At 39.0% G+C, this 15,195-nt stretch overlaps 1 protein-coding gene across 3 annotated transcripts; it reads right to left on the reverse strand.

Annotated features, from left to right (window-relative positions):
* Positions 1-1,787: 1,787 nt before the first annotated feature.
* LOC149008207 (RNA recognition motif (RRM)-containing protein) lies at positions 1,788-13,765 on the reverse strand. Of its 3 annotated transcripts, XM_089165426.1 has the most exons (6): positions 13,623-13,765; positions 13,019-13,399; positions 12,016-12,211; positions 6,870-6,979; positions 6,519-6,706; positions 1,788-2,928 (listed from the first exon to the last, which is right to left on the reverse strand). In XM_089165426.1, the coding sequence occupies exons 3-6, from the start codon at positions 12,186-12,188 to the stop codon at positions 2,080-2,082; spliced, it is 1,320 nt and encodes a 439-aa protein (XP_089021552.1). In that variant the 5' UTR covers positions 12,189-12,211; positions 13,019-13,399; positions 13,623-13,765; the 3' UTR covers positions 1,788-2,079. The 3 variants fall into 3 exon arrangements, with proteins under 3 accessions (XP_089021552.1, XP_089021551.1, XP_089021553.1); XM_089165425.1 differs by lacking the exon at positions 13,019-13,399; XM_089165427.1 differs by lacking the exons at positions 13,019-13,399; positions 13,623-13,765 and adding an exon at positions 13,459-13,613.
* Between the last annotated feature and the right edge of the window lie 1,430 nt (positions 13,766-15,195).

Below are 15,195 nucleotides of genomic sequence, written 5' to 3' on the forward strand. Positions count from 1 at the left end.
AATGCTATTTCCATTCCACCCTCTTTATCTCAATCAGTTCTATTAATTCATCTATCCCCAACACATGATTCATCGTTATCTCTATTATCGACAACTGGAGAATTCTAGCTAAATTAGCCGGAAAAGCCTACCGAAATTGAATAACCATGAGCGATCAACACCCCACTCTAAATGGTGGAAATTTTTCTAGAAATTACCTCTTCACCCAAAGTCTAAAACATTTTCTGGCGTCTCTTGAATGCATGTTTGCCAACCAAATTCATCCTTTCTAAGTGGCCAGGGACAAGTCCAACGTGCAAATTGTGCAATAACAATGATAAGTGATAAGTCTATTTGGCACATCTTCCTCTCATGCAATTGAATGATGAGAATTTGGGCAGCAGGACCATTGGGACTTGAGACGGAATTGATCAATAATAACTCTCTCATTAATTTATGCAATTCATTTCTACTTGGTTATGGCTTCGATAAATAAACTAAAATCTAATAATTTGCTACCATATCTGGTTAGAAAAAAAATACCAATGTCTATAACAATAAAGATCCCAACCCGTTTAGACTACTTACCAATGTCAATAGATGTGTTGGTGATTCGAAGTTATTCCCTAAAAATAGACCCGAAACAATCAATGCAGAAATTAGACAATTCCCTACCTCTTTTAAATGCGTAAGGGCCTGTTTGGTTATTTGAGTCTGTAGATTTCAAAAATCTAGAGAATTCAAATCTATAGACTTCAAATCTCTAGAGTCATGATTTATAAAATTAACTGTTTAGTTAGCTTGAATTTTTGGATATTTACCAATTTTGAATCTAGAGCTTTCAACTCTCCTCCTTTTTTCCACTCAGCTAGAATTCTGTAATTTACAACAGGGCATTCCTAAAAACTGGCTACTTAGTCTAACAACCTAACATGCATGACTTCCTTGTTTAAAGGCTATGACTCATGATGGATATAATTGCAACTTTAAATCATAATATAAATTATTTTATTTCTTATTAAAAAATAAACTCACATCCAATATGACTCATATCAAAGGGTTGATGTCCATTTACAAGTTATATCAATTTTTTTTAATTTAATCACAACTTTTTAATGTGATTTACAAATGAACCTCAACCCTTAGATATAATGGTAAAACACATATTACACATCTACAACTAAATAAAATTTCAATTATGACCTACAAATTCAAACCAAAAAGATAAAATCACCTACAAAACATTGTATAATTAATAAAATTATGCAATTAACTTTCACAAATTCCGTCCAGAAATGCAAGTTTGGCCTTGGTGGCAGCCCCAATGGAACTTGAACTCAAGATGTTGACCTGAAGACAGGTCACGGCCGATGTGGCCTAGGCATGGTGTTCCTACAGAAGTCTCCAAGCCAACCGCAACAGTCTAGAAAACAAGTAACCGGATCATGAAAAGTCAAGTCAATTTCGATCAATTCATTTGATGGATTGATTAGGATGGTATGGTGAGTTGATTGATTAATTCAGACTGGAACCAACTAGCTTCATTCCACTTCAGTTTTCAGAACCAGTATCTATTCCACTTTCAATCTTATAGAATTTGTAATACAGGTCACTTGCGTCCAGTGAAACCACACTTGCTTATGTTTTCTGCAGTTTTGCGTGTGAAAAGAGAGAGAATCAAGGCAAAAGTTTCATGCACAGTTGCACATAAATGGGAGTGCAATGGTCCCCCTGAAGTACCCGGAAAAGACTCCTCACCCTATCCAACGAATCATCAATGGGGCTTCTGCATCCATGCGTGCCTAAAATGGAAAAGTAAAAAACAAAAGGACAGTGAAAACTCCATTTGCAAATCAATTTCTCAATATTTACATAGCTTTCTGTCATTAATTCTCAAAAATTCAACTTAGTACGCCAATCATAGTGCAGATAGAACCGCTGGAAGGAACCAAGTGTAATCAATGGTCATACAAGATGAAGGCGTTTCAAGACATCAAATTAAGAAACGAAGTCATCTGCTCCCATACCTTCAATAACAGGCCATGCTAGGTGTTTCCACAGCTCCAGTCTTGGCCTCCACAAGAGTATTCGGTTACTTGCTCACCTGTCATATTTTGATCGCTTCTGACCTCCCTCATCTCGTTCATCTTTCCAACCATGTTCTGACTCATGCCTTCTTGGCCTTTTCTCATCCCTTCCTCTCCTATCATAAGTGTCTCTAGGATTTGACTTTGATTCATTCTCTCTTGACCTTCTCCCAATTTCTTGTCCATTATGATCTTCTCTCTGTCTCCGTTCCTTCTCTTTCTCGTCCCTTTCTCTCCTATCATAAGTGTCTCTAGGATTTGACCTTGATTCATCCTCTCTTGACCTTCTCTCAATTTCTTGTCCATTATGATCTTCTCTGTGTCTCTGTTCCTTCTCTTTCTCGTCCCTTCCTCTCCTATCATAAGTGTCTCTAGGATTTGACTTTGATTCATCCTCTCTTGACCTTCTCTCAATTTCTTGTCCATTATGATCTTCTCTGTGTCTCCGTTCCTTCTCTTTCTCGTCCCTTCCTCGCATATCATAAGTGTCTTTAGGATTTGACTTTGATTCATCCTCTCTTGACCTTCTCTCAATTTCCTGTCCATTTTGATCTTCTCTATGTCTCCGTTCCTTCTCTTTCCATTCCCGTTGTTTATCAACAGCTATCCTATCATGATCCCTTGGATTCGTTTCACTTCGAATATGTTCACCTCTCCTCTTCCTCTCATCACCTTCAGCTCCAGAAACCCCATCATTGTCTTCCAACCTGAACCTTGAACCCTTGACATGGATGGCAGGCTCTGGAAGGCGGCCCTCAAAATCATTTCTATATTTTCTGTGGCTCTTAGGTGGGCCATCATACTTGTCATGATCCCATTGTGTATCATCGTACTTGGACCCCCAGCCTGTGTTTGCACATCTCTGAATCAGGAAGATGCAAGGATAAGCAAATTATAAAAAGAAGTCAGTTTAATGCAGATTCATTAGACTCCATCCTCCACCCAAATTGAGGTTTACAGAAAAGCTGACAATTGCATATGCCAAATAACTAAATTAACTAGGGTAAATATAATTGGAAGGGAGAGAAAAAAACATACAATGAACACCATAAAATGAAGACATTCAAGAAGGCACCCCCCCAAAAAAAAAAGAAGTTGACCTGTAAAACCATCTCATTTTCATCTATCAACAAATCTTTGCCCCTTCACGGGCTCACCATCATAGGGTCAATTTGGATTTCATACAAAATAGCAATTTAAGAAGGCATCCAAAGATTCCCCTACTTTAGGATATGGTGGCTAAACCACGGTCAATGGCATGTTCACGACCTAACTGATTTGCTTAACAATAAAGCCAAGATATGCACTACTACAAATGAAAGACTGATGTTGAAGAGACAATTTAGTTGGAAATAGTGTGAAACAAATGACATAGACCTGCTACAACTTCTATGACAAACCAGTACTGCATTCAGATGACTAGAACGGAGTATTGCAAATTCCAAGTGATAAACCACAGAAATCCTAGGAAAGCAGGAGTATACAAAGAAAGAAGATTATTTGCAAATTGCAAATGGGGAGAACAACAACAACAATAAGCCTTGTCCCCCAACTAAATGGGGTCGGCTACATGTATTCTTGCCCTCCAATCAGTTGTGTTCGAGGCCATGCTAGATACAAGGCCTAAGCTATACATACCTTTCTCACCACTTCTCCTAAGGTTATCTTAAGTCTACCCCTAGCTCTTCTAGTTCCTTCAATATGGACTATATCACTTCTCCGTACAGGGGCATTTATAGGTCTCCGTTGAACGTGGTTGTGCCACCTCAAACGACTTTCTCAAAGCTTATCACTTATGGGAGCAACTCCCAAACCAACTCTAATATGATCATTTCTTATCTTATACATCCTAGTTTTGCCACTCATCCATCTTAGCATCCTCATTTCTGCTACACTGAGTTTATCTATATGATTCTTTTTAACAACCCAACACTTTGCACCATACATCATAGCTGGTCGAACAATGGTCCTATAAAATTTTCCTTTGAGCTTTAATGGAATACGCCGATCACATAAGACCCCGGACGCACCTCTCCACTTCATCCACCATATTTTAATTCTTTGGGAAACCTCATCCTCTAAATCACCTCTTTTACTTATGATTGAACCTAGGTACCTAAAACAATCACTCTGCATGTCCCTGTTTCAGCATGGTTGTGGATGCTGCCCAATACCATCCTGCCATTTGTCACTTGCTGACTTGAGGAAAATTGTTGATAAGCCCCTTATAACTCGAGTACACAAACGGAAGAATAGGAGGAGAAGCATCAGAACATCACCAGCAAATATCAGGGACAATCCAATCAGCAAGTGACAAATGGCAGGATGGTATTGGGCAGCATCCACAACCACGCTGAAACAGGGGCATGCAGAAGAGACCACGTGGCAAGGAATGATTGGAGATAGGGTGGGAGTTTGTTAGGATAGCGGTACATAAGAAAAGGAATGCGAGAAGTATGAGGGGGGGGGGGAGAAAAGAATGGAGTGGAGAGCAAGCTGAGATTGCTGGGGAGAGCAGGGTCTCTCGGGTGGTTTATTTTCCAAAATTAATGATTTGCAGTTGTGCTGTGCTGAGTGAGTTGCAGCGGTAGTTTTACTGTTTCATTGTGGTTTGTCTAGCAGGATGAAGACTTAGGAAGTTCTCAACTTAAGCAGGCAATCAAGCCCTTCCCTTTTCTTTCCCCTCTCTTTCAATCCTTATCTTGAAGTAACATTGTACAATCTGAAGGGTGAAGAACCCCAACCTGTCTATTGTCAATCCCAGCCATCCCACCATCAGTGCCTAAAAATTTTTGGAGAAATCTTTCAGTTTTTGGAGAAATACTTCAGCCCCTTAACCCATCCCTTGATCTACATCGCACGCCCAAGTACCCATCAAAATCCCCACTGACATGCTATTTTTAGTTCTCCCTAACAACTTTTAGGTTCACACCGAACTATTAGAAAATTAGTGCCCAAGCTTCCCCTAGGCCTGCATATTCCCCCTAAGCCCAATCCCATTGATGTAAGCAGGCCCCTTCCCCCTGCCAAACCAACAATTTGGGCCCTAGAACCAAGCCCAATTGGCACACTTAGTGGGCCCACCAGGGGTAATTTGATAATTTTCCCCCTTTTTTGGTTGTTATTTCAGTCCAGTCATTTTCTCTATATTTTCTTGAGTCCATATCTAATTTTATTTCTTTAATTTAGTCTTGAGAGTCCTAGTCAGTGACGGACTCCCAATTGGCATCAATTTCAAAATAAGATTCTTTTTAGATAATTAGTTGATATTTTGCAAGTTGCTTTCTTTTAGTTTGTGGTTGTTATTTACTGAGTTGTAAAGGGGATTCTAGTCTATAAAGGATTCCCTAGTTGAGTCAAGTTAGGTTTCCAAGTTTGAGTCTAAGTCTTTCCCCTTCAATTGTGAGGTTACATATAGCCCACCCTGCCTCATTGTAATGCAAGTTGAATTGAATAAACAAAATCGGAGTCCTGAGTGAAACCATGTTGTGATCTTCTTGGGAGGGTCATGGTGGTTTTTGAAGCTCATCTTCTTCAAGTTTCAGCAAGATTCTTCCACTAAGAACAACAATTCAACACTCACAGCAGCATCAAAGCCCTAAACCAGTAACTACAGCCCCTCCCCTCACATTCCAGCCCCTCCTCTCTCCCCCAGCCCCTAGCCCCCAGCCCCCACCCCTGTGGCAACCTAGAATCCCTCCTCCACTCCTGCAGCAACCCTAAAAACCCTATCCATCCTTACCAAACCCTGCGGCACCCCTCCAGTATCTCTTTCTCTCCCATCCACCTTCTTTTCCCCCTTCTCGGATCTTGCGGCAGCATTAGAAAAGAAAGAAAAGAAGAAGACAAGAGAGAAGACAGAAAGAAAAGAAAAAGAGATCAAGAAAGAAAGGCAAGATCCAAAGATCCACCAAGAACCGAAGAAACCCTATGAAGATCCTTCCAAGATCCCAGAAACATACCCCAGAATCAGTCCCATACCCTATAACAGCCCACCTCTTTTCTCCATCCATCCCTAACCCCTCCCATACCCAACCACTAGGTTCCCAAGTCTCCCTTTAGGACCCATATCCATTACATCATCATCCAATTTGAGTTTGTAAAAACCCTAACATATCTTATGTTTATTTGTTAAAACCCAAATTTTATTTCCTTCTCAATTTATTTCAACCCATCTAGGTTTTTGTTAACCCAAACTTATCCCAAAACCCTAACCAACAAAAATAGACATGAGGTTTTGGAGTTTGTTAAAACCCTAACACGTATCTAAATTTTGAATAATGGGCAAGACATTTTTTGAGTCGGAAAATGGATGGCATTCCCACTATTTCACTTCCAGCTATATTAATCTAGACAGAGGTTGCACATGTATATGCCCTGAGCAAGAACTAGTGCATAAAACAATTTGTATGAGTACCACGCACACACCCAGAAAAAGAAAAATCATCTCACTTGCTCATCATGAGAAAATCTGCATGAGGCTCCACGGTTGCATTCTCCTTTCTGGAAAGCACGGCAGACCCCACGTTCTTCTCTCTTCTTCTGTTCTTTCTCTTCATCCTCTTCTTCTTTCTTTCTATATTTAGTAACATGATCAACTCTAATAACTCGGCCAAGAACTTGTGCTCCATTCAAATTGTCTGAAAGAAATGGTAGAATAACAGTTAATATATGTGTTTCTGTCTGTGCATGTTGTTTGTCATGATATTGTAGATTGACAACTGTAATAACTGAGGTCCCTTTTGTGTTTCTTTTATCCCTATCCTTTTCAGAGTGGGGATGAGGGGCTGAAAGACTACCAACCTACTGCAAGAATTGTACTCCTCTGATCCTCGTATGCAAGAAAGGCAAATCCTTTGGATTTACCAGTAGCCTTATCTCGAATCAGATTAACATCAACAATCTCTCCGTACCTGAAATCATTACAAAAAAAAAAAACATAAATTTCAGCAAAATTTTGTCTCTCTTACAATATGTGAAGGTCCTATAAAATGCAGCTATGACATAGTAATGTAATAGAATAATGTTGACGTAGAACCAAAGGCTGGTAAGAAGAAGAATAAAGCAAGGCCATCAAAGCAGAACCATATGGACCAACACTGGAGCAAGCCATATTGAGCCAGACCAGCCGGTCTGATAGAAGGGCCAACAACCAAAAAAAAAAAAAAAGAAGACAAAATACCAATCACATCTTCATATTTGGCCAAGATCAAACGCATGGGTGATTTAGGAGTTTAATTTAGTTCCTATTTTACTATAGGAATTATTAACCTGCATGTTGACTGATCTATAAGGCCTACTTTATAATTTTAGTTGCTTTCTATTTCTTTTCCATTAGTTGTAGCTTCTATTTGAATTGCAGGCTTGTTAAATCTATTAACCACAACACCCCCCCCTCCAAAAGAAAATTTGTAATTAAGGCAGACTTTGGAGAAATCAAATCTGTAGGCCATTTTTCCATTGTTTATGGGATAACCTATGCTCAACAGCTGAGATAGTTTTGAGTGAGACACCGAGTGATGCTGATCTAGCCCCTCTTTTGGCTTATTTTCCTCAAAATAACATAAGCTTGGGTCAGATAGTTGGCCTCCTTGTTCCAACTTGATTCCTCTACCTTGAGCATAAGTGGGTACCAAGCTTGAATTCAAACATTGACTAATTAAAAGTTTTGTTTTAGAGGTTGAACCAGCTTAGTCTGGTTCAGTGCAAGTCAGTTTTTTATTTTTTAGGCCTGTAACCACTTAAAAGTCACATTGACTTAAGACTGTATTAGGATTCACACCTTCAATAACGCACATGATTTCCATTTCTTCAGATTAGGAATTTAGGAGTTTGTAATTGGCCTATTTCCCCCCCCCCCCCCCAACACAAACCACACACAAAAAAAAAGCCCCCCAAAAGAAAAACCCAAAACAATATTAAAATTAGAATAGAGTGAACTGAAATTTGCTGACTGCAATCAAGGCTGTTCCCTTCCTCTCCAACGTGTACCATCCAAGCTGAAGCTTGGTAAATGAGCACCTGTCTAGTGTGTAACATCTGGGCTGAAACTTGGGGAGTAATATACATGTCGCACACTCGTTGGTGTGTAATATCCAAGTTGTTGGTTGGGGTTTGGCACGTAACATTCAACCACCCTCATTTGGCATGGAATCAGCTTTCTATCTCATCCTAAAAACTGCTACAGAGAAGAGCGTATCAATGGTGACTCCAACCTGCAGTTTCACTCATCCCTTCCCCTTTCTTTCGTTCTCTTGACCATCCAAGAATACCCCCTTCCATTGAATTCATTCAGAACAGAGCCACAGATTCATAAATCCATCAAACCAGCCATTAGTTTTACCTTGCAAATAAATTCAAAGGTTCCCACATTGTTCCATCCATTTTGATCCATAATTGCACCCCCCCTCCAAGTAAAAGAACCAGAAATTGCCTTTCTCGAATTTTTTTAAACCTAGATCCAGCCCAATCTAACCTTAAAAATCCTCCAAGATGGGGACAAAATACATCCTATACTGACCCCCTTACTTGGTACAAACTACAGCCCTATAACCACTACAAACCTGTTTTTGGGTATCCCAACAAACTGGCTGTGGGCTGTGGTTTCCCTAAAACACCCAAACCTAATTCTCCTGAAGATCCTACTCCCCTATATCAAAATTGAACATACTTTTGATTAGAGTCTCCTTAGTCTCCCGTGTCACTTTTCAAGCATTCAACCATAAATTTGAGTCAAAGATATCACCCAGCACCCAAAAAAAGATATACCATATCAACCACCCCGAAGAGAGAGGATTCATATCCCAATTCCCAACAACCTACACTAAAACCATAATCTACCTTTTTTCCACACAGTTCGAGTTGGTTCTTCGATAGATCTTGGTTAGTTGGTTATTGGCCCTCAATCCTATTGAGACTACATCACCCAGGGCTGAGATAGCCCATTCCCCTGCTCCCTTCTTCCATCTTCCCATAGCTCCTATAACCCTACTAGTGCTGTTTTACTAGAGTTGCCGCAACCACTGTGAAGGCCCATCAAAGGCTGTTTTTGCTCTCATCCATCATTGGAACTGCTGTCAAATTACCCTCTTCCTGCAAAATATTTTCTGCAGCAACCACTGAAGCTTGATGACTTCACACACCTTTATCCAGAAGCAATTGGGTTTTTATGTATATATCTAATCCATTAGCCATCCGCCTCGATCCCAATCCTAGCTCATTCCATTGACTGGAATCCTCCACACCCTTTACCTTCTATTTCTGGACCCTAATTCTAATTTCCATTTCATCAACACAACTTTGATTTCTAGCAATCAGCGGTGCACAAAATTTTCAGCTAGATATTACCTCTACTAACCTCCAGTCGATCCATTGAGTCCCCACAGGTGGCTGGTTAGGCTCACAAAACCCTAGTTTCTAACATGAGAATATCTTTTGATTGCACCACCAGAAGTTGGAAAATTTTGAGCAATGCTTTACCTACAGTCCGTCATCAATCACTTCTAGTTTCTGATTTCTAATTTAATTTAGTGCCTCTTTAAAAAAAATGATTTTATCAGTGCTTGTACATTACTTGGGACTATTTTCCTTTGGTTCCAGTCTAGCATTAAATGTTGCTAGTACAAACCAACTAACCGAGGCAAATTTACTCGTCCATAATTAACCCACATGAAGTGGCATAGGCAGAAGCAACATTTCATCTGAGTAGGCTGAAGGTTCAGCCTAGATAACAATACCATTTGAACCAAGAACCTTGACAAACTTTAAAAGACCAAGTCAGCTTCAGTTTCCCAAGGCCACCACAATCCATCCTTGGTCTGTCTTTGAATGCCTAACTCAAAGGCAGTCTGATCAATAAAGATGCCAGCCAGCCTGGCCTAAATTTTGGTTTACTCACTCAAATCTGCCTATAAAGAAGCAGTCTATCTAGATTCTGGTGGATAAGTAACCCGGTGCAGACACTAATACAAACCAAGAAGAGTCCTCTCGTTCTTAGATGTACCTCTCATGATTGACAACAATTTAGAAGTTGAACAGGAGAAGAACAAGAATAAGAGTAGGTTTGATCAAGGAAGCATGGCCTCTGTACATAATGAGATGTTGTTGATGCTATTATGTAAATTATCATTTGGAAATACGCCTGGGGATGGACTGTAGAGAGGGTAAGAGACCAAAACATGGAGACAGGGATAGTGGTAGCTTTACTTCATGTGGTTTGTGTGTTGCTGGGCGTATGGTAGGAGTTGGATGGTTTTTTTTTTTTTTTTTTTGGGGGGGTTTGGTTTGGGGGGAGGGAGTTCCATAAGACCTGAGATAGCTTCCCCCTTCCCCCCCCCCTTCTATGTTAACTGCCAACTGCTACTCTATTTACTTCTCTGATCATTACCAATACTCATTGAGATTGGTGCTGACAGATTTGAACAAGGATAACTATTTTCTTATTGTACAAGGACTCCTTATTACCAGGTCAGATTAAATCAGAGTTCAATATCAGGTTTATTGTTTGATTGCAGACTCTGTTTTTTCTACCTGAATTCAGCATATAGTATTCCAATTAAACATAAACCCAAGATCTGATTCCACTGAAACTTGGGGGATTAAAGAGCTACCCCAGGAAAAAAGTCAACCTTTTTGTGACCTTTCAATCAGTGAATACTGAATAGTGGCTAGTGGCCACTTTAAACCACAAAATTAGCTTGTTTGGGTCTCAGACCTATTGCTGACCTAATTACTCCCTAAATAAACATCTGATCAGTTTCAACATCTGGGGGTTTGATATTTCATATCAGGTATAGAACCCAATCTGAACTTAGAGGAATTTTATTGGCCTGATTTGATTTAATTCCAGTTGAGTATTTTTACTATTCTCCACATATTCTAGTCCAAGTCAGAATTTTGTAATTACTCAATTTACATCTAATCACTCTCATCTTCTGCAGGGTGATATTATTATTCATCGTGAGGTTAGAATCTAAAAATGTTTACCTTCACCTCAGAAGGTGACTTTTAAAGTTGACTATTGGGAGTCTCTTTTTTATATCCCCCCCACCGGCCGCGCATGTGTTGTTGCAGGTCTACTTTTGCAATAGATACCCTCCCAGACAGTCCATTTCCATTAAGTAACTCTACCAAAATCTGAATCCAAAATTATATATATTATATATGCAAAAGAACAGCATCCTACAAAAAACTTTGATTCTACCAACCAAACACATGGAAGACCAACTCCCTACAAATTCAGAAAAACCATAGTGACCCATTCCACCTTAAGTCTCTCTTCATAACAGTGTATAAGATATACCCTCCAAGCATGCAATTATTTTTTTATGACATAAAACACAAACAAAACCATAGCATGTTAGGCATGTAAATCTCCAGCCCTTAAAGTTTAGGCCTTGTCCTCAAGGGCATGATATGGAAAATGCTTGATTATCCATGAAGACACCCCATCTTAGAGTGACACTTCTAGAAAGAATAGTTCAGATCTGGTCAACACAATATATAACTTTCAGCAGCTGTACCTGTTCTGACTCCCACTAAATTAAGCTACTTGAATACAAATGGACTCAAGTGAACTAATAACAATTAAATGGAAAACAACGTCAGTGAGATCATAAATTATCATTCCTGCTTTTGAACCCCCCCCCCAGATCTGAACTATTCTTTCTAGAAGTGTCACTCTAAGATGGGGTGTCTTCATGGATAATCAAGCAGCTGTACCTGTTCTGACTCCCACTAAATTAAGCTACTTGAATACAAGCGGACTCAAGTGAACTAATTCCAATTAAATGGGAAACAACGTCAGTGAGATCGTAAATTATCATTCCTGCTTTTGAACCCCCCCCCCAAAAAAAAAATATCATTCATGCTCTCCTGCTGCTTGAGCTTAAGAAAATGTTTTAACTGCTAGAATGCATATCAGTAAAATGTAAAATTTCTCTGCACTTACTGAGCAAAGACTGCAAGGAGATCTCCTTCGGTAAGATCAAATGGTATACCACCCACAAAAACATAAGCTGAATCCTTGTACTTTGCATGCCATGAGGCCTCTTCAGAAATTCCTAGTGTTGCTTCTTTGGAATTGATGTTCTGTATACGTTTCACCAGCGTCAATGGATTCATTATACTCAATGAAAAAGCGAATCCTGCACGGAGAATCTTCAATTAATCGTTGCTCTTAAACCACAGAGTAAGTTCAGGAAGGGCAGCCAAACAGGAACTATATGAATGAAATGAAAGACTATAAAAGTTGTGCAAGTTACAGTTCCATTGAGTAGGACTAAATGTTGAATTTCAGGAACATTTGGGTGTTTACTGTTGGCTGCAAAGATGACACATGAAAATTCCCAGAAAGACCTCATGTTTCCTCCATCCAAGGTTTAAAGTATCATGTATCAGTAATGCATCAAAAAGGTAATTTTAAGAGACGTTTCAATTCATATCATATCATATCGTAAATATGTATCAATGGGTGCATAATTGAATGGAAATTATCAAAATACATATGGAAGTTCTAATTTTTAAACATCAAACAATAGACATAACTAATAACTGATCATTTTATCATGCACCTGTTTCTTAAACAAATCTACTTCATAACCACCAAGAAGACATAGCTAATAAATCTCTAGTGGTTCAATGATTGCTCATGCAAGGTGTATAAAACATTTCCACTTAACCAAAACACGATTTGAGTTTTATATTTACAATGTCACTAACTCTGGCTACATAATAGTGTTTGTTGACACCTTCAACAACTACCAAAAGGAAGAACTAATAATCTACAACACCAGGATACAATGAATAAAAGCTTCATCTACCAAAAAAAATAACAGAATCATAACTGTGTAATTGAAGTAATACAAGACGTAGACCCAAAATTAAGAGGGCAAATTTCACCAAGCCTAAAATGGACAAAGTTTCTGCACTGGTTTAATTTCAACAGGAATCACCTAGTAATCAATTTCCGTTCCGTTCTGTTGAGCTCTCTGATGTTGGGTCATCAATGGTTGAGTTTGACATGGTCTCCAATGGGTTCCCATTTTCATTATCGTTCATCTTTTTTCAACAGGTTGTTTCAAGTAGCAATACATAATTTAAGAAACAAGAACGACAGGTCAGAGTAACGTTAAAAATTGGGTTGAAGGTGAAGAGAAAGCTCTTGAACCCTCCCTGCTCCCTCGTACATAGATTCGTGAAACCGAAATTGGGTTTTTTTCCCAGGAGATCTCTAGGGAGAGGTTTTGTCGGCTGACAACCCCGAACGAATGGAGAGAGAGATTACAAGTTTCCCCTCACTTGGAAACTCGTCAATTAACTGAGATGTATAGAACCTGCATATAAACGAGCAAAACAGATCACCACGAGATATTTTGGGGGGAGGGACACCAACCTTGTGGATTCACAGATTCGTTTTCAGCAAAACCATGATTCGGATTTCACCACTCACACACACCAGAACAGAGCAACAGCAGTAACAGAAAAGAGAGAATGGCTTGATATACTATGTATCGAATCAGGAAGGAACAGCAAGAAAAAAAGGGAAGAGTACCGGACCTGGGCTTGACCTTGAGATTGATATGAGCCGCAGATCGAAAACTGAGGTTTAAATGCGAAAACAGTGGAAGAGGATTGAGCAACAAATGCGAAACGAAAAACCCTTTCTTCCCCCTTCTGCAACTCGTCACGACGAACCCTTTCTTTTCCCTCTTTGTATACAAGAGATCAAGGTTTAAAGTATCTCACGATCCTACGATCTAGCCCATCGTATCCCTATTTGCCCACCGAAGAGATCGGTTAAGTATCTCCGATCCTCGATCTATCGTATCCATATTTGACCCAACCGATCGTACATCTCGTCGTCTCTCTACTGATTCACTAAAATACATAGCAGATACCGTCGATAAAACGTATCTTAAACAAGGATGCGTCGACAAATATCTTAAACAAATGCACTTTTGCTCACAAAACAGAAAACCGGTACGTATTGCTTCGAGCCGTATCGTTCGATATGAAATCCAAAACCAAAATATTGGGTTTTACAAGTATCTTAAAAAACCAAAAACACGAAAGAAATAAGATTGTGGAGGAGAAGAAGAGAGTACTTCCTCTGTTTCATGTGTACCTGGTTTTTTTTTCAGTAAACCGAAACAGATTTTTTTTTTCTCTTTGTTTTTTTCTTTATTCCCAAGCCCTTTCTCTCACTAGCCACTCTTCTCTCTTCTCTCTCTCAGTTTGGCTCCTATGGGCAGAAGCGATGGAAAATCAGAAAATTATTGGTAAAATGAATTTAAATGTGAGTAGCAACTAAGGATTTAAGGATTTGGGAATCGGATAATGAATGAACGTCTGATTTTGTAAATTAATAAACTTTAACCCCTTAAAATACAAATTTTAAATTAAAAAATAATAATAATAAGGGCAAATTCATCATAGAATTGATCATTTGTCCTTAAATTGACTTTTTCTATAGTACAAGGGAGGCAGATGCAAAGTCTCTGTTTTTTTAGACTAAAAATGGCATAGACCAAATCTCAAGGGGTCCAGATGAAAATTACCCTTTATATTAAATTAGTTTTTCTGAAAAGATATGCCTCAGTTTCTTGTATCATCTATCGGCTGATATATTAGATGAAATCTTTACTGAGATTTTGATGATCATCCATTTTAAAGGTGTTAAAATCAAAACAGACGGTCGAGATCAAATCTCAACCGCAACACAATGTCGTGCATTAAATGTGCAACACTGAAATTCAACCCTTGAAGACATAGGAAACAATAACAAAGAAAAATCAATTTTTGATTATTATTATTATTTATTTTTTATTTATTTTTTTGGGAGTGGGTGGAGGATAGTGAAACTTACTCTTCAGTGAAAAGTTGAAGGGCAAAGAAAACAAAAGACTTCAAGATATATAGCAGAAGTCATCAAGTCACTGAGTGGAACAAGGCCAGACTATTTTGCTTTCCACCAATAGGGCCCTCCTAGCTGGTGAATTGCGATTGTGTTCGCTTCTCTATAAATGTGAGAAATACTATCGCTAGGCAGGTTGGACACAATACACTTTAATATCCTCCACAAGGCTCCTAACACATACAAGGGGATGTTCTAAGGGGGAATTGATCAAAT

The sequence above is a fragment of the Hakea prostrata genome, chromosome 8, assembly GCF_041222555.1.
Source record: "Hakea prostrata isolate BN-2017 chromosome 8, UWA_Hpros_2, whole genome shotgun sequence".
NCBI classification, from domain to species: Eukaryota; Viridiplantae; Streptophyta; class Magnoliopsida; order Proteales; family Proteaceae; genus Hakea; species Hakea prostrata.